The sequence below is a fragment of the Podarcis cretensis genome (assembly GCF_951804945.1).
Source record: "Podarcis cretensis genome assembly, chromosome: 7".
NCBI lineage: Eukaryota > Metazoa > Chordata > Lepidosauria > Squamata > Lacertidae > Podarcis > Podarcis cretensis.
In genome coordinates this window covers 51985029-52008311 of record NC_137176.1, presented here as the reverse complement: position 1 = coordinate 52008311, position 23283 = coordinate 51985029, and the positions used below count along the sequence as shown (strand labels likewise).

Here is a 23283-nt window from a genome sequence, read left to right as displayed (position 1 = left end):
AGTGCCCATGGATGATGTGAAGTACAAAGGAGTCCCCTCTTTACAACTCAAGCTACCCCTCTAATTATACTCTGTATTAAAACAATTGTATTAATGTACCATTAACAAAATCCACTTGCAGAAAAACCAGAAGTTTACAACAATGTAATACCTGCTGTAGGAGAGTTTGCATGATGAGATTTTTTTGGCAAATTAAAGATCTGTTCACCAGGATCAGGCGGTGGAATAGCATCTTGGCCTTGCCTGGCCTCCACTGGATCATATTCTTTCCCATCATAGTTAGCATCAAAGAATTTCTTAAACCACTGTATGAAATCCAAGTTGTCTTGGAAGCGCCCCTTCACTAATTTCTCCACTGGAATAACCTGCACAAAACAAAGCAAGACACACCAGTGATTTAAAGTGATAACTGAGGCGTTTCAGTGCCAATTCATTTAAGAATTTTAAAACCATACATTGTCTAACAAAACAATATCCAGTGCCATATATCTTATTCTGTTTTACTGAGTTAGACGGCAGCCTCATCTTAAGACATCCTCAGAGTAATATTACTTTATTTCTTCTACTTCTGCTGCTGCTACTACTACTTCTTCTTTTGAGATTTGCTAGACAGAGAGAGCATATGTTTTGAAGGGCTGGATAAAAATTGTTCGAATAAATCAATGAAATAAAAATTGAGAAATATAGTGAGCCAGAAAACACCTCTGAAATATATGACTATAAGTTATCCTATAAAAACTCTGTCATAACATGTTCTATAGTTACCTTATCCACATTCATTCGTTTAAATGATGCTTGTAGAAGTTTGAAGTTATGAATATATTCATGTTCCAGCTTTGCTTGAAATTTAACTTTCTTCAAGCTAATACAGCCCGGGAACAACATATCCATGAACTGGCAGTAAGCTGCACCTGAAACAAGAACAAGAAAACACAGCATATTACCGTATTTTTCGCACCATAGGGCGCACCGGACCATAGGGCGCACCCAGTTTTTTTGGGGGGAAATAAAGGGGGAAAATTATTTCCCCCCCAGGCACGGGGCTGGGGCGGGGGAAGCTCGAGCTTCCCCCGACCCCAGGCACGGGGCTGGGGCGGGGGAAGCTCGAGCTTCCCCCGACCCCAGCCCCCAAACAGGCAGCTCTCTGCAAGCTGTGGGAGCACTCCCGCTGCTTGCGGAGAGGTCCGCGAAGCCTGGGTGCGCTGAGCTCAGCGCGCGCAGGCTTCGGCATGCAGGCAAGTCTCCGCAAGCAGCGGAAGCCCAGCGCTGGGCTCCCGCTGCTTGCGGAGAGGTGTGCGAAGCTTGGAGAGCGTGAGGGGTCGGTGCACACCGACCCCTCTCACTCTCAAGGCTTCAGCGAAAGCCTGCATTCGCACCATAGGACGCACACACATTTCCCCTTCATTTTTGGAGGGGGAAAAGTGCGTCCTATGGTGCGAAAAATACGGTAATCACAATGCAAGTCACTGAAATGGTAAACATTTGTTCACAGAAGACAAAGTAACCGGGCTTACAATCTGCTGCTGCAATATTGTGCATGCATAAAATCCGTATCTCATCTTAGTACTGAATACATGCAAAATGCAGAGTTATTTTTATACACTGGGCAAATCTTTTAAGACGGTTTTCTAGTTAAATCAGCATCATTAACAGAGAAGGGCAAACTGAATGGGGAACCACATGTTGAGATTCCTTCACTGCAGGGGGCGTGAATAGATGACCCTTGGTGGTCCCTTCCAACTCTATGTTCTTTGACACATCCATTGGATTTAGGTTCCATTGATTTTGTATGACACGTTCTTCTAAATCATGCATAAAATAGAGACACAGGACTCTGTAATTAACCAATAGGATGCTAGATTGTATGCCTCTGAATCCTAGTTGTTGGGGATCATGAGGGAGAGGGTGCTATTGCACTCATCCTGCTTGTGCGCTTCCCATAAGCATCTGGTCAGCCCCTGTGAGAATAGACTGCTGGACTAGATGAGACTTTAGAAGAGCACTGCTTCATCAGACTAATGCACTTAGGTTGTGTTTTGTTTACAGCAGGGGTGGGAAGAGGATCTAGCAGGCAGGCAGAGCCTGAGCTCCCCCCATGAGCCATTGTGACAGGGGGGCGGGGCAGCTGATCCCAGTGGTTCTTGGCAGCCAGCCCTACTTGCCAAGGCACAATTGGGAGTGCACTTCAAGCTTCCTGGTGGTTCCTCTGCAGTCACATTTTGACCTGCCCCATCCTATGATGTCAGGTGTAGGGCAGGTGACTTGGGGAAAAAGTATCATGGGCTGAACCAGGACCCCCTACTAGGTCTAATTTGGCCCAAAGGCCACAGTTTCCCCATGGCCATCAATTCCAAGAAGCCACTTCCATTGTTAGGAAACTAGGACAAGGAATACTGAGCATATGGCAAGGATGAAAAGGAGCTGGGAGGCAAAGACACCAAATTGGAGAAGGGTCTCCGTTAAAGAGGCAGAAAGGTTCTGCTAGGTTTCTGTTTTTGAGTTCTCAAGATGATGGCCTGCAGTGGAGAGAACGTGCTGGACTATCAAGGGTCAAATTTTTCCAGCTGTCCCACCTCAACCCATTGGCTAGAGATCCTTATAAGAAGGAGCTGTTCCCTAAGGATTTATTCCTGCTCCCTCTCAACATCTTTTTCTTTGGGGTGGGGGCTGCCCTTTGCCTTTCGTCAGGAATATGAATGTATTTGGCTTTTAGTTGTTGTTTCTTAACTATAACATTTTGCTGCATTAAATTTTTTTGTAAGTTGCTGTGGGTTTTTTTTTTTTACTTGAATTTTGTATTTATGTGTTACCCTTTGCGAGCTGCCTTGGGGGCCTTTTATGGCCAAAAGTTATAGAAATAAACAGAAACAACAGAAACAAGCAATAATGATGGTGGCAGATGCTTTCAGCTTGCATACATATAGATGAGGATCAGAGTTCTCATTCAGACTTCCGCAGACTGGTGCAAGTCCTACCAGTCAGCATTAAAATCCTGTACACCATTACATGAAGTTCCACTGAGATGAGTGGAGCTTTTGCTAAGTATATACACAAATCTTTTTTTTGTCTTAATTCACTGCTTACAGGTATTTACAACACAAAATGTGTGTGCATGGCTATTGGAACAACTTGTACATTTGTTTGCACCTGCCAAGTTTAATATATACAACTGCGGCACAGACTACTTGCCCATTATCAGCACTATTCAATTAGTGTTCACAGGCCATCATTCCTTGCCCCTTAATATTCAGCTAGCTTTGTTGCCAATGACAGATACTTGTGTTTCTCCCTCTCCCTCGCATCTGTTTTGTCCTTCCTATTCAGGAACCCAATTTCATGATAATCTTCTATACAAATACTGAAGATGGGGAGAAGAGAGAAAGGAGAACTGCAGGCGGTTGACTTATTAACACACACACACACACACACACACACACACACACTCTTCCCAATTCAAAGTATAATATTTCTTTAAAGCAGATGTCTGCCTATAGAACCTTTCCGGTTAGTTTACACAAAATGTAGAACACTCCTCAAACCTGATTTGGAAGTAGAACCTGTCATCACATGAAACAGTGAAAAGGAACAACATGTTAAGAGAATACTAATCCACATTATGGGATTTGGAAGATATGCCCTCAAGAGGCATGTAGCAATAACCCTAGCTAGTATTAAAAGCCATAAGCAAGAGAATCAGCAGAAGAATAACATAATTAGAAGATAACTGCTTTGGAAACTAACCTTTTATGAACCACAAAAATGAGCCCATACCAGGAACTGCACAAACTAAATGTTTGCTTCAGGCACACCCTCCTCAATATGCTATTTTTGTTGGGAGAGGTAAATAACAATGACTGTGTTCTCATGTATAATACTAACATGTTTTGTGCTGTCTGAATAATATATTGTTTAGGCTCATGTATGTCACACTGACTCCTGCCAACCTAGCAGTTCGAAAGCACATCAAAGTGCAAGTAGATAAATAGGTACCGCTCCAGCGGGAAGGTAAACGGCGTTTCCATGCGCTGCTCTGGTTCGCCAGAAGCGACTTAGTAATGCTGGCCACCTGAACTGGAAGCTATACGCCGGCTCCCTCGGCCGATAAAGCGAGATGAGCGCCGCAACCCCAGAGTCGGCCACGACTGGACCTAACGGTCAGGGGTCCCTTTACCCTTTACCTTTATGTCACACTCAACACTCCTTCTCCCACATGGCCAGAAGGACGTGGACATCTGCTGCATTTAGTTTCGCTTTCCATGCATCTTAGTTTGTCCTCACTTACAAACCAGAGATCTGTAAACAAATTATGGTTGAACAAACCAGCTTCATAACCCATGGGTTGAAGCTGACTTGGTTTGAAGTTGACTTGTTTTCAAATCAGCCAGAATTTGTTTTAAACCATGATCTCTGGTTCATAATAAAGCCAGAGCAGGATTCAGGGAGATTGAAACTAAATGCTTCAGTAAATGTTTTAAAAGCTTTAATGGATTTGTTGTTGTTTTGGGCAGTAGATGTTACTTGTTCTTAAGGTACTTGATTTAGGATTTATGGCATAAGGGTGGATTAAATCTCTAGCTGAGAGAGCACAGGGCTCAATGCTGGAAGTCATTTCCACAAATGGAAGCTATTACTATAATAATAATAATAATAATAATAATAATAATAATAATAATAATAATTTATTATTTATACCCCGCCCATCTGGCTGAGTTCCCCCAGCCACTCTGGGCGGCTCCCAATCAGTGTTAAAAACAGTACAGCATTACATATTAAAAACTTCCCTGAACAGGGCTGCCTTAAGATGTCTTCTGAATGTCAGGTAATTCTTTATCTCTTTGACATCTGATGGGAGAGCGTTCCACAGGGCGGGCGCCACTACCGAGAAGGCCCTCTGTCTGGTTCCCTGTAGCCTCACTTCTCGCAATGAGGGAACCGCCAGAAGGCCCTCGGCGCTGGATCTCAGTGTCCGGGCTGAACGATGGGGGTGGAGATGCTCCTTCAGGTATACAGGACCGAGGCCGTTTAGGGCTTTAAAGGTCAGCACCAACACTTTGAATCGTGCTCGGAAACGTACTGGGAGCCAGTGCAGATCTCTCAGAACCGGTGTTATGTGGTCCCAGCGGCCACTCCCAGTCACCAGTCTAGCTGCCGCATTCTGGATTAATTGCAGTTTCCGGGTCACCTTCAAAGGTAGCCCCACGTAGAGCGCGTTGCAGTAGTCCAAGCGTGAGATAACCAGAGCATGCACCACTCTGGCGAGACAGTCCGCGGGGAGGTAGGGTCTTAGCCTGCGTACCAGGTGGAGCTGGTAGACAGCTGCCCTGGACACAGAGTTAACCTGCGCCTCCATGGACAGCTGTGAGTCCAAAATGACTCCCAGGCTGCGCACCTGGTCCTTCAGGGGCACAGTTACCCCATTCAGGACCAGGGAATCCTCCACACCTGCCCGCCTCCTGTCCCCCCAAAACAGTACTTCTGTCTTGTCAGGATTCAACCTCAATCTGTTAGCCACCATCCAACCTCCAACCGCCTCCAGGTACTCACACAGGACCTTCACCGCCTTCACTGGTTCTGATTTAAAGGAGAGGTAGAGCTGGGTGTCATCTGCATACTGATGAACACCCAGTCCAAACCCCCTGATGATCTCTCCCAGCGGCTTCATATAGATGTTAAAAAGCATGGGGGAGAGGACGGAACCCTGAGGCACCCCACAAGTGAGGACCCAGGGGTCTGAACACTCATCCCCCACCACCACTTTCTGAACACGGCCCAGGAGGAAGGAGCGAAACCACTGTATAACAGTGCCCCCAGCTCCCAGCCCCTCTAGACGGTCCAGAAGGATGTTATGGTCGATGGTGTCAAAGGCCGCTGAGAGATCCAGCAGAACTAGGAAACAGCTCTCACCTTTGTCCCTAGCCCGCCGGAGATCATCAACCAGCGCGACCAAGGCAGTTTCAGTCCCATGGTGAGGCCTGAATCCCGATTGGAAGGGATCCAAATGGTCCGTTTCCTCCAGGCGTGCTTGGAGTTGTTCAGCAACCACCCGCTCAATCACCTTGCCCAAGAATGGCAGATTTGAGACTGGGCGATAGTTGGCCAAATTGGCCGGGTCTAAAGATGTTTTTTTAAGAAGCGGTTTAATGACCGCCTCTTTCAGCGGGTCTGGGAAGGCTCCCTCACAGAGGGAAGCATTCACCACCCCGCAAAGCCCATCGCCCAGCCCTTCCCGGCTCGCTTTTATCAGCCAGGATGGGCAAGGATCAAGGAGACAGGTGGTCGGTTTCACTCGTCCAAGCAGCCTGTCCACATCCTCGGAGGTAACAGATTGGAATTGATCCCATATAACAGGACCAGACAGAACTCTAGCACTCTCCCGCCCTGGCCCTGCTCCCACTGTGGAGTCTACCTCCTTCTGAATCTGAGCGATTTTATCTGCAAAAAACTTTGCAAAAGCATTGCAGGAGATCTTGGGGTCCCTACCAGGCCCCGGTGGTACAGGTGGTTCCGATAAACTGCGAACCACCTGAAAAAGTCTCCTGCTGCTGTTTTCTGCAGATGCAATGGAGGCGGCGAAAAAGGCCCTCTTCGCCGTCGCCATTGCCACTTGGTAGGCTCGACGTTGAGCTCTAACCCGTGTCCGGTCTGATTCAGAATGAGTTTTCCGCCACCGGCGCTCTAGCCGTCTCAACGATTGTTTCATCACCCTCAGCTCCGGGGAAAACCACGGGGCTGTCTGGGCTCCATGCAATCGGAGAGGGCGCTTCGGAGCCAGACAGTCAATAGCCCTGGTTAACTCCGCATTCCAGCGTGCCACCAGGGAATCAGCTGAAAGGCCATCAACTTGGGATAAAGCATCCCCTACCACTCTCTGGAAGCCAATTGGATCCATTAAGTGGCGGGGGCGGACCATCCGAATCGGTCCCACCTCCCTGCAGAGGGGAAGGGTTGCGGAGAAGTCCAGTTGCACCAGGAAGTGATCTGACCATGGCACTTCTTTTGTTTCGCTTTTAGTTAATGTCAGATCACCAACATCCGTAGAGGTAAACACCAAGTCTAAGGCATGTCCGTGGCTATGAGTTGGGCCAGACTTATTCAGGGACAGCCCCATGGAGGCCATGCTTTCCACGAAGTCCCGAGCGGCCCCTTGTAAGGTCGTGTCGGCATGGATGTTAAAATCCCCCAGGACAACCAAGCTAGGTGTCTCCAGGAGCATATCCGCCACGACCTGAAGCAGCTCGGGCAGGGAATCCTTGGTGCAGCGGGGAGGTCGGTACACCAGTAGGAATCCTGTACTGCCCCTATTGCCCAACTTCCAGAACATGCACTCAGAAAACTGGGTCTTCCCAATAGGACGCCTGGTGCAGACTAATGACTTCCTAAAAATCACTGCAACCCCCCCTCCCCGCCCACATGACCTGGGTTGCTGTGCGTAAGAGAAACCTGGTGGGCAGGCAGCGGCAAGGACAGGCCCATCTGCCTCATCCAACCAGGTCTCTGTCACACATGCCAGGTCAAATCCTCCATCCACAATCAGGTCGTGGATGGCAGTGGTTTTATTCATCATTGACCTGGCATTGCACAGCAACACTTTCAGGTCATGTGGGTTTCCCTTGCTGATTACTGTATCCTTCCGGTCAGGACCAGACCTGGAGGCAGGGATAGTCCTCAAACAACGACTAAACCTGCCTCCTCGGTAATGACATGGTCTGGTCTTAGCATAACTCCTCCTCCTGCCCGTGATCACTGAGATCGGGTGTCCCAATACATCTGCCCCTGTGGAACCTGCCCCACCCAATCTATTGACTGAGGCCCACTCCCAGGCAGCCATGACCCTTCCCCTTAAAAGGCAAAATACAAACTATATAATAATTTAACAGAATAATAATAATAATAAAACAAAACAAAACAAAACAAAACAAAGCAAGGAACAATAGTGCTGACTCAGTGCTTATCCCACCCCAAGCAAAAATAAAATAATGAAATAATATAATATTATAAAAAACAACAACTACCATTTAAAGTGCTGCAAATTAAAAGCGATTAAAACATTTAAAACCATTTTGTCCATTGCTGCCGGTAGCTGCTCAGGCCTCTAAACTGTAGTGGCAGTGCAGGCCCCGCCCCCTAGGCCGGATGGAGTTGGCAGGAGAGGGAGCGGTCCTCCCAACACTCACGCAAGCAGCAGCAGCAGCAGCAGCCGTGTCCCGGAGGCCTCTCTCAGGCCTCTTATTACCCTTATCACTATTGTGGAGACCAGAGACTGGGAAAACCTGACCCTCCAGATGCTGTTAGACCCTAACTCCCATCGGCCCCAGCTGGATGGGCAATGGCCAGGGTTCATGAGAGCTGGAGGCAAGCAACAGCTGGAAGACTAGAGGTACCACACCCATGGTGCAGAGAACAGCTGACGTTTCAGAGTAGGAAAACCACAGAACTCTGCACATGATTAAAAGGTACTCTTTCCTTTGTTAGTACTGGACAATTACTGGTGTGGAGAAGGAAGCAACTATTTAAAAAATGTTCCAAAAGTCATCAGTTGTCACTGCAAAGGACCCTAACCAGAGCTGTCAGCATTAAATATACTTTTTGGGGGGCATCTTTCTGAAAGTGGTCCAGTATTTCCTATGATATCATAATGTGCTTTAGTTCCTCTGGGGTATTGATTTAGTCATCAATGTTTTCAATATTTGCAGGCTGGGTTACAGATTGTATTTGCAAACGTGGCTGTGTTGGCTACATGCATGAGTGGTAACTTCTTTTTGACCCAATTAGAATGCAGAAATTCTATACTGCTTCTAGAACTGAACAGAAGGCAACAGACAGCAGATTATACCACTGCTAGTCATTACACAGATCTGGCAAACTAACCCTTCCTTTTCGTTAACTTCCATTACATGTTTGTTTACATGTCACGGCCTATCAAGCGTCATCACAAAAAGACTCCTTAACTAATTCGGCATAGCAGGCCAAATATTGCTATTTTTGAAGTTTTATTTATTTTATTTTTTTAAGGAAAGAAACAAAGGAACATAACTGCAGTTTGACCAACTTCACAGTATATACTGTCACTAATACGTACAGCCTTCAGAAGCTGATAAAATAATAATTCAAGCTTGGTTTAACAATCAATCTCTGTTCACAGGAAATTCTTGGAATTGTAGCTCTGGAAGGGTAATAGGGGGCTCATAACAATTCTCTGAACCTTTATGAAACTACGGCTCCCAAGATTCTTTGGGAGAAGCCATTACTGTTTAAAGTATTATCATACTGCTTTAAATGTATGGCCTAGGTGTCCAACAAATCTATAGAAACTATCAGACACAGAAGGCGGATATAAAGTTGGGTGATATATTTATGTCTCCTTCTACACAAGTGCCATAAGAACCCTGAATCTTATAGTCAGGCACAGAATTCAGCTTTTATCCCAAAAGACACAGCTTTCTTTAAAAAGACAAATGAACAAACCTGGTGATAATCAGAAAGGGCAGAAGGGTTGCTGAGAACGATTAAGCTGGAAGCAAAGCTCCAGTTCCCTTTATAACACTTTACTATGACTGGTAAGAGCGGAATAAATAGAAAAAACAGAACAGAATCAGCATGCTGAATTATGTTAAGGGTGTGCAAATTTGCTTAACATGTACCATCTAAACAGGATGAGGAATTCAGCTTTGATTGGCACAGAATTTGTGTTACCCAAACACATGATATATACTGTCTAGATTCGATTAAACTTTCTGTTAAGCTGCTAAGAGTTCTATCTGTCTGATGCTATTCTGATTCACTAATTTGTACATGGAAACTGCTGTATGTATGTGGCTGGTTGCAATGGGAGGGGTGTGTGCAAGAAGACTAACTCTCCTGGGCCTTGACACATAATAATAATAATAATAATAATAATTTATTATTTATACCCCGCCCATCTGGCTGGGCCTCCCCAGCCACTCTGGGCGGCTTCCAAAAGAATATTAAAATACTATGATACATCAAACATTAAAAGCATCCCTGAACAGGGCTGCCTTCAGATGTCTTCTAAAAGTCTGGTAGTTGTTGTTCTCTTTGACATCTGGTGGGAGGGCATTCCACAAGGAGGGCGCCACTACCGAAAAGGCCCTCTGCCTGGTTCCCTGTAACTTGGCTTCTCGCAGTGAGGGAACCGCCAGAAGGCCCTTGGTGCTGGACCTCAGTGTCCGGGTAGAACGATGGGGGTGGAGACGCTCCTTCAGGTATACTGGACCGAGGCCGTTTAGGGCTTTAAAGGTCAGCACCAACACTTTGAATTGTGCTCGGAAACGTACTGGGAGCCAATGTAGGTCTTTCAAGACCGGTGTTATATGGTCTCGGTGGCCGCTCCCTGTCACATCATTCCTTACATCTCTCTTCAGCACCACTCCCATGGCCCAGAAAATTCTTAAGTGTCACATGGCTTCTTCTCCCTGTTAGATTCAGCTCAGGTATGGTGAGGGAGTTCTCCCCCTACGCCCAATCCAGTAAGACATCGTGGCCGTATTAGCTTAGGAGTCACGTTTGTTGCACCTTTGCAACAAAGCCAAAACCTGGCAGCTGCTGTTGCTATGACCTCTGAGTGTCTCTCATGTTCATCTTTGTGGGTATGTGGGTGTGTCACACAACCAGAAGAGATCCCAGACAACTGGCTTTTGAGCACGAATTATTTTTCTACCAAGAATACATGCGCACGCGTGCACACACACACACACAGTTTCCAAAGAAGAACATGGTATAGTTGGTAAGCTGGGGACAGCACACCCAGTACTCCTACTGTCAGGGACTGGGCAGAGGAGTAATAGTGGAGATGGCCTCCCCATCCTGACCCTTCCAGGGAGGAGGAGGAGGAAGACAGTATAGATTTACAACAAGGGTTTGAAGGAGATAATAGCTCAGAGGCAGATGAAGGGAAAAGTTGGGAAATCATGGGAGAGCCAAAATACACCCAGCTGACATGTTGTCATTAGAAAGCATTCCAGACCCTCCATCTCCCAGAACCCGGCAAGCCTTAAAAATAGGAGAGCACAGAACTCAAAGACAGAAGGCGTGTAGCAGCACCCGTAGAGGAGATGATTATGATGACGATGACGAATGAGGAAGTGGGAGAGAGGGGGGTGGAGGTTCACTCAGGACACCACCATTATCCAAGAGGCTGGGTTCTACAGCCTGTCTCTGTAAAGTTTGAAATAAAAAAGGACTGTAAGAATCTTTTCCTTGTCTTTATACTTTCCTGAGCAACCAGCCAGCAGCCACTGGCAGCATCCTGACACCTACACCTCTTGCACTGCTGAACAGGTAAGTGCAGTCAGAGCTCAAAACGCTGGTCATCAGTGTGGGCAGGGGCGATATCTAAGCACTCCTTCCTTCTGTTCTCTATGTAATCAGTGAAGTCAGAACTGACATAGTTTGCCAGCTGACTGATGGGTGGAGACAGGAATATCCTTGTGGATTAAGTGAGTACATAATTATGTGTGAACACTTTTGGATGGAGGCCCATATCACCATATAAAAGATGTGCTTATCTGAATACACAACTTGCAAATACTTTCTTGTTGAAATAAAAGTTACTGCCTTCACTTTAATGCATCCCACTCCTTCACATGTATGACCACTTACATACAGAAAGCTATTTCCCAAAAGAACTATAATATAAAAGGGTCTGGACATCAGAATCTTAGGAGTCTACTAGGTAGCAGCTGAGCAACAAGCTCTCTACAAATTCACAGATGGGACCCACACAGCAGCATCTTGCAATAAAGAATGCATGATGTTACGTTTTGGCAAGAACAGAAATAGCCGCAGAGCAAAAGCAGATTTGTTTCACAGTGACAACATTCCAAACTTGTGAAAGAAACTTGTTAACATTCTTACTTATGAAAGCTTTTTAGATACTTAGTTGGACAATGAGTTTTGAGAAAGAGCACTGTATGTTGTTTACAAGTTGGTGTAATAGGTTTTCCCACCTCACCCCCCAACTCAACTCACACATATGAAAACAAGTTTCACCTAGTTCAGAGGCTGCACACAGCTAAAATACTGTATCAAATATACATACATATGGGAAATCTTTGGCTCTCCAGATGTCGCCAAACTACAACTCCCATCATCCCTGGCCAATGGCCATGCCAAGTCAAGTCAGGTCAAATCATTTTATTATGGCCAATGACCAGTATCAAGATAAAAATACCAATTACAAAATTTAAAAGCTCAAAGCGGTTAGAATGTCTTATTACTTCAACTAATTGGGAAATGTATTTTTAAAACTTATATTCAAACTTATACTAATTCTGGAAAAGAAGATCCTGGCCATCTTAAGGACCATCTCCCAATATGGCAGCCTGTATCTGTGTCTGAAATTGATAGTCTTGTAGCCCAACTAAAATCAGGGAAGGCCCCAGATCAGAATTTAATCCTACCACAAGTTATTAAAAATAATTTGGGCTTCTGGGCTCCTATTCTGGCCTCTCTCTTTATTTGCATCAGTCGATATGGACAAGCTCCCTTCAACTGAAGGTTGGCAGTCATAGTTCCCATTTTCAAAAAAAGGTCAAAGAACGATCTGGCAAACTACAGATCGACTAGTCTACTTAATACCATTAGCAAGTTCTATGCCAGACACGTAGGAAACTCTTGGATTGGCTGGAGCAAGAGAACATTCTAGCAGACAAAAAAGCTGGTTTTAGGAAAAGGTGATCTATTATCGATCAGTGTTTCATATTACATCATTTGATTAGAAAATATTCCTCTAGTGCAGCGGTTCTCAACCTGTGGGTCCCCAGATGTTGTTGGACTACAACTCCCATCATCTCTGACCTCTGGCCTTGCTAGCTAGGGGTGATGGGAGTTGTAGTTCAACAACATCTGGGGACCCACAGGTTGAGAAAGGCTGCTCTAGTGATACAACCTCTCTATATGCTGCCTTTATGGACTTTAGAGCAGCCTTTGACTCTATATCCTGACCCACCTTGTGGGAAAAACTGGATACATCTTTGATCAGCAGACAGTTACCCTATCTAATATGAACGTTACACAAAGGGACTTCTCTTAAAGTAAGATATACTCCCCAGGGGTCATCTTACTAGAGCAATTAAAACTGAGAAGGGAATTAAGCCAGGCTGCATACTGGCATTGGTCATTCTTTCTGGGGCTGATGGAGTCACAGTTCAACAACATCTGGAAGGCCAAAGGTTCCCCAGACCTGTCTAGATTTTGCTAATGCGATCAGAACGTAGAGGCCTATCTGAAAACCACATCCCTATAGATCTTGTGATTAATTTCAGGAAGTAAATTTACTGAAATAGAAGTATGGCTCGAGGATTTGCAGATAAGCAGCAATAATCACAAGAAAGTCAATACAGTAAAATAATTAAAAATCTGTAAACCAATGCAGCCTATGTAAAGAAGCAAGATCTGTTTAATCTCACTCTGCCTTGATCTAAATTCTCAGGAGAGCAAAGTGTAACCAATTAACCAAACATATCGCACAGCCTCCATTCCACAGCTATAGAGAGAATGTTCTTTCAATTAAAAGTACATATTGCTTTCACTCCATGAATTCACATTACAATTTTAATCTGGAACATAACTGGATCCTTTTAAAAAAAAAAGCTAACAGTGGAGTCAAGTTGTTTAACCTTTGATGATCTGCTACTATAACTATTGAGAAATAAGAATATGTGAAAGGCTTTAGAAAGACACCACAGGCACTATAGAAGTAAAATTACAGCAAGCAACATATAAACAGAACTGTAGGGTATATAACATATAAACAGAACTGCTAAGGAAATGTCTGGACAATCTGGATTTCTGAAGTGAGAATCTGCCAAAGCTTCTGGATTAGAGCAGAAACAATCACAGGGCCTTGCTAAATATGTGCTGAGTCATCTAATAAGATGCATTGCAAATCACACTAAGCCAAACCATGGCTTAGTTTGAACACCTAAATTTAAGAGTTCATGGAGACTAGATGGCAGCCTTCAGCAGCCCTCCTGCTAAACTAAGCTAAGGTTTGGTTTAGTTTGTTTTCCAAATCTGGACTTGTGGTTTTCTCCTTCAGGGACATACCATGAGCCCAGGTTTAGACAACACACTAAACCAAACCAAACCATGGCTTAGATTAGAACAGCATGGCAGTAGCAAGAATGGGGGAGTAAAATGGTCACAACCTCCTCTCCAGGAGCCCATGCATTTGCCAGGTTCGATTTCAGTTGCTGTTCCACCTAAGTGGTATCTCAAGTCTACAATCCAAATTTAGCCTTATCTGAATGTCATTAGCACCCCTACTGTAAACTACAACCCAAAATTAAAATATTAAATGGGAAGCAATCTAGATTTGTGCCAGAACTCAGCTCCAGAATCTGTTTTCAACATCAGGACTTCTGGATGCATATCAAGGAAGAATAGCCACACCAGGAATTAGGCAATATGTGTGTTATGACATCTGCCTTGAATCCCATTTTGCTATTTGCAATAATGGCAATAGTTTTGTCACTCTGTCTTCTCTGCCAGCCGTTGCATATCCTCTGCAGAGATGTATCCTGGGTTCCTCTACAATCTATGCTTATCCAGGAGTAAATATTAAAAACTCCATTTTGAAAATGAAGGTGCAATTTTCTTACACCCACAAGTTTCATGCTAACTGGAAACACATCTTGTTTTATCTTTTCTTTTTGCCATTCAATACTTTTAAAGGAGTGCTCCTAGATGTCACAGAAAGAAAATACCTAGGGTAAAAGCATGCAAAGGAAAAGCTGCTTACAGGCTATCTATTCTTCTTGGTTGTGTGTTTGTCTCTGCTAAGTAGGCAGAATGCAGAACAGGGTTCCCTGTGCTTTCTGACAGCCCACTTAACTGTTATGTGCCAAATGACCTCAGTTCTAAATTTAGCATGCAGATCTACTGACACTGATTTGTGAAAATGAAAGCTAAAGTCTTTTCCATGCATAGAAAGGCCTAACATTCTTAATTCGCGGTGTGTGCATGTTCTCATCGAGAAATGGATTTTTTTTGTCCCCAGGCAATAGGGTTGGGTCCTATATATATCCATGCACTTTTGGGAAAACCTGAGTAGAGTTAGATAGAGTATTCCAATTGCAGCTGAACAGGGTTGTTCAAATGCACAGAATGGAATGCAGAATCTTAAGAGACAAATAATTGTTCTCATAAGGGATGAATGAATCTGTCAGTTTCTTCTTTTGCTAATCCCAAGCTCAGATATCAGGAAAATTCATACACACTTAGATGAGCATTTCACCTCATACACAGTTTTGCAAGCAATTTTCTCCATTATAATGCTTTTTTTTTTTTTTACAACCCCTCCCCAATGTATACATTTTTATACACACTTTTGGTTGGAGAACTGCACTGCAAAATCCAGAGAAGCACAATTTTTTAAAAAATGAATACAGCTGTGCTTTGGTTTGCATATTGGTTTCAGAAGTGCATGTCAGGTAGATTTACATTCAAAATTAAACTGGACAAATTTCTGCTCCATTTCTAGTTTTTATCCCATCAATTATTTTAAGTAATATGTTACTGGACAAACATTTTATTTTGTATTGCCATTATTTTGATTTTTTCAAATGTTTTGATTCCCCCCCCCCCTTATTTTAAATTATTTCCATATCTTGCATTTTATTAAGTTACTTATAATTCGGACAAACTAACCCTTCATTCAAAAGTTGAATTTCCTCCTGCCTTTTAATTTTAGATTGCTCTATACCAGGCATAGGCAAACTCAGCCCTCCAGATGTTTTGGGACTACAACTCCCACGATCCCTAGCTAACAGGACCAGTGGTCAGAGATGATGGGGATTGTAGTTCCAACATCTGGAGGGCTAGTTTGCCTATGCCTGCTCTATGCAGTCAAACCAAAGTCTGAATGTGCCACTCTTTCTTCTTCTAGAGCTCCCTTCCTACCCTAGCAGACTTACTAGCTCTTGAAAAACAAAAATCTAGCACCTGTGTGCGGTATAGGTGTGGCCACCAGGCATATGAGAGTGTTTATATAACTACACAGCTATTTCATGTACACACATACCAGGTGTATAACACACATCTATGCAGCAATCTATTTTAAAAATGTAATGCTTTGAAGGAGGGCAAAGGAGTATCCAAAGATGAATCCATGGCCAAGAACCCAAATCACATGCAGAGTTCACCTACGAAATGAACCAGGCTAGATTACAGATGAAGACCACATACGATGTGTAATGTGGTCATGAAGTAATATACAGATCAAGTATTTACCCACTGTACACTGCTCTTCAAAAATAAGGACACACACATGGATGTGTTTTCTCACACTGTTCTGATACACAATCTCCCTTCCTCCCTCGGCCTAAGTATCTCTCACACACCCACACTCAAGGAACTTGTTCCTGATTTAGCTGCTGCTACTTATTCCTTGCCCCTTTCCTGTGTTGCTGCTTGTTCATTCAGAAGGGTACTCTACCTCGAAAAGGCTGCTGGGCTGGCCATAACAACAAGCTCAAACCTCAGCCTCCTGTAGGAGGCCAGAGCAGTAAATGAGCAAGGCTGCTAAACTGGCTCCTTTTTTGCTATCACTAGTGAGGGTGTGACTCAGGATAGAAGACAACCACTAGGAGTGATGCAGTACAGTGGTACCTCCGGTTGTGCTCGGGATCCATTCCGGAGCTCCGGTTGGATCCTGAGGTGTGCATATCTGGAGGTGTTGCTTCTGTGCATGTGCATGGTGCAAAAAACGCTTCTGCGCATGTGCGCATGGCGAAACCCGGAACAATACTTCCGGGTTTGCTGCATGCGTATTCCAAAGGATATGTAACCAGAGGTGAACATAAGTAGAGGTACCACTGTACTTGATAGCTGTTTCTCACATCTGCACAACTAGGGATGAGGTGAGCAGTCAAAGCAGAGGTGCTTCAATATATAGGTATCCCTGCTCAAAAGACTGAGTTGGCATGGAGCAAAGAGCAACTCACCACTGAAGACCCCCTAGTCCCAAGGCTTTTCAGTGCTGGGTCACTTTTACTACACTTATCAGCTATTTTAGAAGTGTACAGTGGATTTAAGTGTCCTTCAGAAATCAGATGGGGATCACCATTGATTTCAAGTGATGGGTGGGGGAAGATATGAGACTTTAACCTGCTGCATACCCTCAAAGGGCTAGTTGCAAGGTAGCATCAGAAGCAACCCACCCCTGAAGCTTTGGGCAAATCTGTGTATTGAAATGAATGGGGATATTACACCTCCATTGATTTCAATGGGAACACCAGGTTCTTCTAAGCATTGTTTTCCGAGCACTATTTTCTGTAAACAGTTGAAGGAAGTTGTCACAAAACCATGAACAATTGCAGGCGGACAACTCTTTGAAATGCTTGTGCATCCTTACTACAACACACACATACAGCTTGGCCTCTGGTTCATCATGAATGCAAAGGCAAAATAAATAAAACTAATATTTTTTTTAAGCAGAAATTGGACAGGCATGGGATTACTGACTTTTTATATATTTTTCAAAACAAGGGGCCTTCATACCTGCCAGGGTGGTTGTTTTCTGGTTAGTTGCCAACGTATTTCCCCAAATATAAATCCAGAATGCTACAACACTTCAAGCATTTTATACAATCCAATTATCTGGCTTGTTCTGAAGTTCACTGTTAATGCTAAGAAATGCTCCTGAATATTGCAGTGCTTCCCACACTCTCTCTTGCCCTTTGAAGTCTCCTGTAAATGCAGATATTTTATGGGGGCTAATGTTACGCTGCATGAAGACTGGAAACGCTTCAAGGAACACTCATTTTAAAAGGGGGGAGGGGAAGGAAGGAAGGAAGGAAAGAAGGATAAAAGACCAAATTAGATCAGCATAGCAGTTCAAAGATCTGCAGAGTACTACTGAATGACCCGCATACAGCTGGCTATTCGTCTGAAATTATTTCTTTGTCTTGTTCTATCTTACAAATGTACTTAAGTAGAAACAGTGAGAAAACCTGAAATACAGTACTGCAAAATTTCATTAGAACTCACAAGAATCCTAGCCTTCATTGGGAAAAGTTTCTGACCCTCATGACTTAAAAAGGAAACAGGATGCAATACCATGCTTTCAGAACCTGGCAAAACACAGTAACCCTAAGGTTAACCATGGTGAAGGTTAACACCAGTAGTGTCAGTGCTTCCCATTTAACAGGATTAAATGGCTGGGGGAAGGTAACACACAGAAGACTAGGAAGAGACTGGGAATGAGCATTCTTGAGCTGGGTCCCCCATGATTCATAGGGAGTGATTTGCGCATGCAGTGAAGGCATATAAAGGGAGCTCCCATTGATAATGATATTCAGATAATTTCACCTTCAAGAACTGATTCCAGCTTTCAGTTGTTTTCATAATAATAATAATAATAATAATAATAATAATAATAATATTGTAGATTTAGAGTACGTGGGGGAAATCAAAATATGAAACTTGGCAACAATCATGATACTACATTAATAACATCCATATTCAGTAGTTCACTATCTATATCTAACACAGCTCTAACGTTTGACACAGAGGATGGGCTCTTTAAGGACAAGTGGCCCTCACATGTTCTAAAAGCCAACATTTTAGGGCATGCAACTCTTAGCAATCAATGGTTTGTTTGTTTGTTTGTTTTACTAACTTTCTATACCACACTTCATCCGATGATCACAGGGCAGTTTACAATATGAAAACACAAAAATGCATAACATATATTATGAAATAGCACCCTAAAATTTATACTTTTATTGCAATCATTATGTGGTCTTCAGCAAGCATGGTAAAGTCTTCAGATACCACAGAACAACATTACAACTGCTAAGTGCAAACACTCCATCAGGAAATTGTATGTGAAGCAGGGTAAGAAAGCAGGCAACTTTAAAACCTGTTAGGGTTCTCTCCATATTTACACCCCACTATCTAAATACAAGAACAATGGAGAGTAACAGTTACAGGTGTGCAGGTCAGAAATAAAAGCAAAATAAATAAATGAAAGCTATGAAATTGGTGAATGAGGACCACTTACTAGAATTCCAAGAAACCGAATTAAGGCTACACTTTCCTTGTAACATGCCCTAAAATCATTATTAAAAAATGGTGGAGGAGAAGCCACAAAAGCATTATCTGCTTATCACATGTGATCAAGACAAGCAAAGCCACATTTACCATTCCACTGTTCAAAGCCTTTTCGCCCTAGCAAGTCTCGATCAATATATGGCATTGCCACAACCCAAAGATGCAGACCCTTGTTGGATTGAAAGCATGGCTGCAGCATGACTACTCAAGCTCAAAGCTAAACAATATATCAAAGACTGAAGCAATTCTGCTAGACATTCCTGCCAGCTAGTCTTTGATTCAGCAGCAGATCAATGTCCCAAGGTGCCAAAGAATGCACATCAAACAGAGCTACATGCAGGTTCACTTGGAAAAAATCCCTCATCTCAACTTGTTACTTGAAACCTTGGAAAGAGAGGTCTACAATCTACCGTACATAACAAGACAACCACCCTACTTTCTGTACCAAAATAAAATGTAACATTTCAATATTACAAGGTTCCAAGTAACACAAATGGGTTAAGGTTATCCTGTACTGTATTGTTCCAGTACATTATAAAGAGGCTCCATTTCTCTGTAAGACATTATCTTGCTGTCTACCCTCCTCTGGTTCTAACCATTTGTGTGATGATTTTTACCATGCAAATGATGTCCCAGATTTTAGTTGTCCATTCTCTCATAGATGGGGTTCTTTCTCCTATGCCCCTCCCTCATTTTGACAAATAATAAAGTATAGGTAAAGTATAGGTAAGTATAGTTCATTATTACTTTGATTTCCACAGATCAACTTTTCAAATAAAGGTGTGAATTTGTGATTCACACAGTATTTATTATATTATTTATATATTCATTTACAGACTGCCCTTCATCTAATTAGGATCAAAAGTGATGTTCACATTACAGTAAAAAAGCACTACACATAAAGCTCTTAACCAGTAAAGTTCAGACAGAAACAGCAATTGGCAACTAATGTCAAAATAGCTCTGTAAGTTACTGAAGTCCATCCTATAGATATGAATATTTAGAGAGCTAAAGAATTTTTTTTAAAAAATAATAAGAATGTGTATCCTTTAAAACGAATAACATCATGTAAAAAACACCGTAACACAGGCAAAAATACAAATATATGTGTCTGATACCGAGAAAGCTTTTATTCTTCTTCATTATTATTTACAGTATTTCTACACTGCTTGTCAGGCAGACCACTGATACAATGTTATTGATAAAATACCAGTTTTTTAAAAAAGTTGCATCTTACCTGAACATAGTTGTTCAACTTTTGTGTAGTTTAAAGCTACTATATCGTTCACCCATGCAATGATGTCATGTCTGCTCATAGTCTCTTGGGTTATAGAGGTAGAATACACGTTGACCGCCATTCCCCAACTGCAAAATCAAATAAACAGATATATAAGATTGGTTATAATTTTATGAGGCGCATGTTATCAACAATGTAATTCTCCCCTTACAATCTTCATGTCATAGAGGTCCTCTTAAGAGCTCCAAGCTCAGCTTTTGTTATTATTGAAACAGCATACAAATATAAAATCAAATCATATTTGAAAAACATTGTAAAGATTCTAGTTAGCACATCCTGAAACACTTTTAAGAAAATTAGCATTTAGGGTATATATTACGCCTCTAGGCACTTATCTCTTGGAAATGCTAAGTCACTGCATCACATAAAATTGCAACAAGACTCGTCTAATCAAAAGTGAGCCAGCCCTCTCTTAAGAAGGCTTTATCAGGAAGCTGAAATACATGTGTCAACCCCAGCCCCATTTTTTAACAGGAAAATGAGGAGTTGCATCTTTTTGTAATTGGTGTTTGACCAGAGACAGTATTTCAATGCATTCTTATCCTGAACTCTCTCCCCCAAAAGCAACATTTAATAGGTGTGACATGCATTTTCTTACTGTGCATATGGGTTTTTAACAGCATTCAGATCTTTATCTTATACTGGGACTTATCACCTGGTTTGGTAAATCTGTTTTACTTGGGAACTGGACTTACAGATTTACTAGGATGTGCTTATATTTTGAAATTCTGAAAGCATTTGCAAAATTAGGAGTGATGCACTATGTAATGCTCTATGTAAATATAAAGGTAAAGGTAAAGGTACCCCTGCCCGTACGGGCCAGTCTTGACAGACTCTGGGGTTGTGCGCCCATCTCACTTAAGAGGCCAGGGGCCAGCGCTGTCCGGAGACACTTCCGGGTCATGTGGCCAGCGTGACATTGCTGCTCTGGCGAGCCAGAGCCGCACACGGAAACGCCGTTTACCTTCCCGCTGGTAAGGGGTCCCTATTTATCTACTTGCACCCGGGGGTGCTTTCGAACTGCTAGGTTGGCAGGCGCTGAGACCGAGCAGTGGGAGCGCACCCCGCCGCGGGGATTCGAACCACCGACCTTTCGATCGGCAAGCCCTAGGCGCTGAGGCTTTTACCCACAGCGCCACCCGCGTCCCTTTCTATGTAAATATAGTGCATTATAAATGTGTAGATGAGCTTTCTTGTTGTAGAATGAATTTTTTTTAAAAAAAGGATGCTATGAATGGTGGCTACATGGTAGCATTTGCTTTTTGCTCCAGGAGAACTCTGTATCAGGATTACTTAGTGGGATCAGAAACAAGGCTATGAGAACACAAAATGCCCAAACGATGCTTCAGGGGTGGGGACACTTTTTTTTTTGTAGGCAACCTCTGGGATCCAAGTGCCAGTGGTGGGCAAAGCAATGGATGTGACAATAGGCTATGCAAAAGACAGAGGTGTCTTCATTCTCCCTTGCCTTCATTTACACATCTCTGCATCCTCCTTCTAGACAAACAGGAGCCATTATAATAGTTCCAGGACAGAGTTCAAGAACAGTTGAAGGAAGATGTGACACAGGACTGGTGATGAGCATTGTTGGGGTTGAGGGTTAGGGGTAGTCCTGAGGGCTGAACACAGAGGACTGGAGTATTTCCCACCCCGTTCTAGTCCTTGGCAAGGATGGGGGGAAATCACATGTGACAAGTAGTATCTATGGACATAGTCAAACTGATGCTTTGCATACTTGAGACAGAAAGGAATTTGGCTCTTCGGATATTCTTCATGTCATCAATTCCTCAGCCCCCAAATTTGCAGAGCAGCCTTTGGCCTTCAACTTACTCAAAGCAGACCCATTTAAATCAATGAACATGACTAAGTTAGGTCCATTAATTTCAATAGGTCTACTAGGAGGAAAAATCAGTTGAATACCACCCTGGGCCAAATGACCATACCCAGCAACAAATGACTGATTTAGCAAACCAGAGATTTTAAAAAAATAAAATAAATAAAAGATAATGCATTTGAACTGAGCTGGAAACAACTAACAAGATTTTACATCATGTTTATATTATTTTTATTAGCACACATGTGTTCTGAGCAATCTTGCACACACATTACTGGCAACTGATTAATATTTTATTTACCACAGGAAAATGCAGTGATTCTGCCTGTGGGGCAAGGCCCTGTGAAGCAGAGTTAGTAGCCTGAATAAAGAGAATGAAAACATTAAATATATGTGTATGGGTAATGTAAGCTGTTAAAGCACCTTTTGCAAAAGCATGTCACATGTGTGCGGGCACACACACATCCCTACAGACAAGGTTTACTGGAAGAAATGGTCAGGTTTTAAAAAAATAAACACTGCTTACAATTAAGCAACATATTCATATACTGACACCACCACTATGCTCCATTAATGAGCTAAACTGGCTCAAGGCTAATATCAGATTGCCTGCCTGTCACTTTTCTTTCTTCCTCTAACACTCTTGCCATTTCCTTTTTCAGCTGCTTTGATCTGGGTGGGCTTTTCGGATGGTCTGGGTTAACACCAGGGGAAAAACTGGGTCATCTCAGCTCACTCTGCATCTCCCCCTCCATTCACAGCTCAGCTGAGTCTCAACCTTTTAGCCTGACATATTACAAGCATCATTCATCCTGGAGAGTGGAGGAGAGAATGAGAAAGAATTTACATTTCAATCCCCTGACTGCCCTCAAGATTATTGCCTTCTGTGTTTTACGTTCTGTACATACCAGTCTCTTCAAGTAGTTTTGTGACAAGAGCTAATTGGATTTCTGCAACTGCATAGGGTGACAAGATACAGTCTGAGTAGCTGCCGGTTTCTCACAACTTGTGAGGGTCCATAGGTTGGCATGACTAAGGCCAAGTTCACATGACTGCTAACTCCACATCCAGTGTGCTC

General features: G+C 43.1%; 1 protein-coding gene and 1 long non-coding RNA gene across 6 annotated transcripts in view; one reads left to right on the top strand and one right to left on the bottom strand.

Annotated features, from left to right (window-relative positions):
* The window catches only part of MAPRE2 (microtubule associated protein RP/EB family member 2), a 101686-nt gene that overhangs the window by 15061 nt on the left and 63342 nt on the right, over positions 1-23283 (bottom strand). For 4 of the 5 annotated variants that reach the window (XM_079982753.1, XM_079982755.1, XM_079982754.1 and 1 more), the window contains 3 exons: positions 20312-20439; positions 766-911; positions 152-365 (listed from right to left, as the gene is read on the bottom strand). In XM_079982753.1, coding sequence (XP_079838879.1) covers positions 152-365; positions 766-911; positions 20312-20432 — 481 coding nt within the window. In that variant the 5' untranslated portion in view covers positions 20433-20439. The remainder of the gene's footprint in view (positions 1-151; positions 366-765; positions 912-20311; positions 20440-23283) is intronic. The other variant, XM_079982756.1, reaches the window with a different exon arrangement.
* LOC307219507 overlaps positions 1-23283 on the top strand; it is a 73459-nt gene that overhangs the window by 29124 nt on the left and 21052 nt on the right. The gene's annotated exons all lie outside the window — the stretch shown is intronic.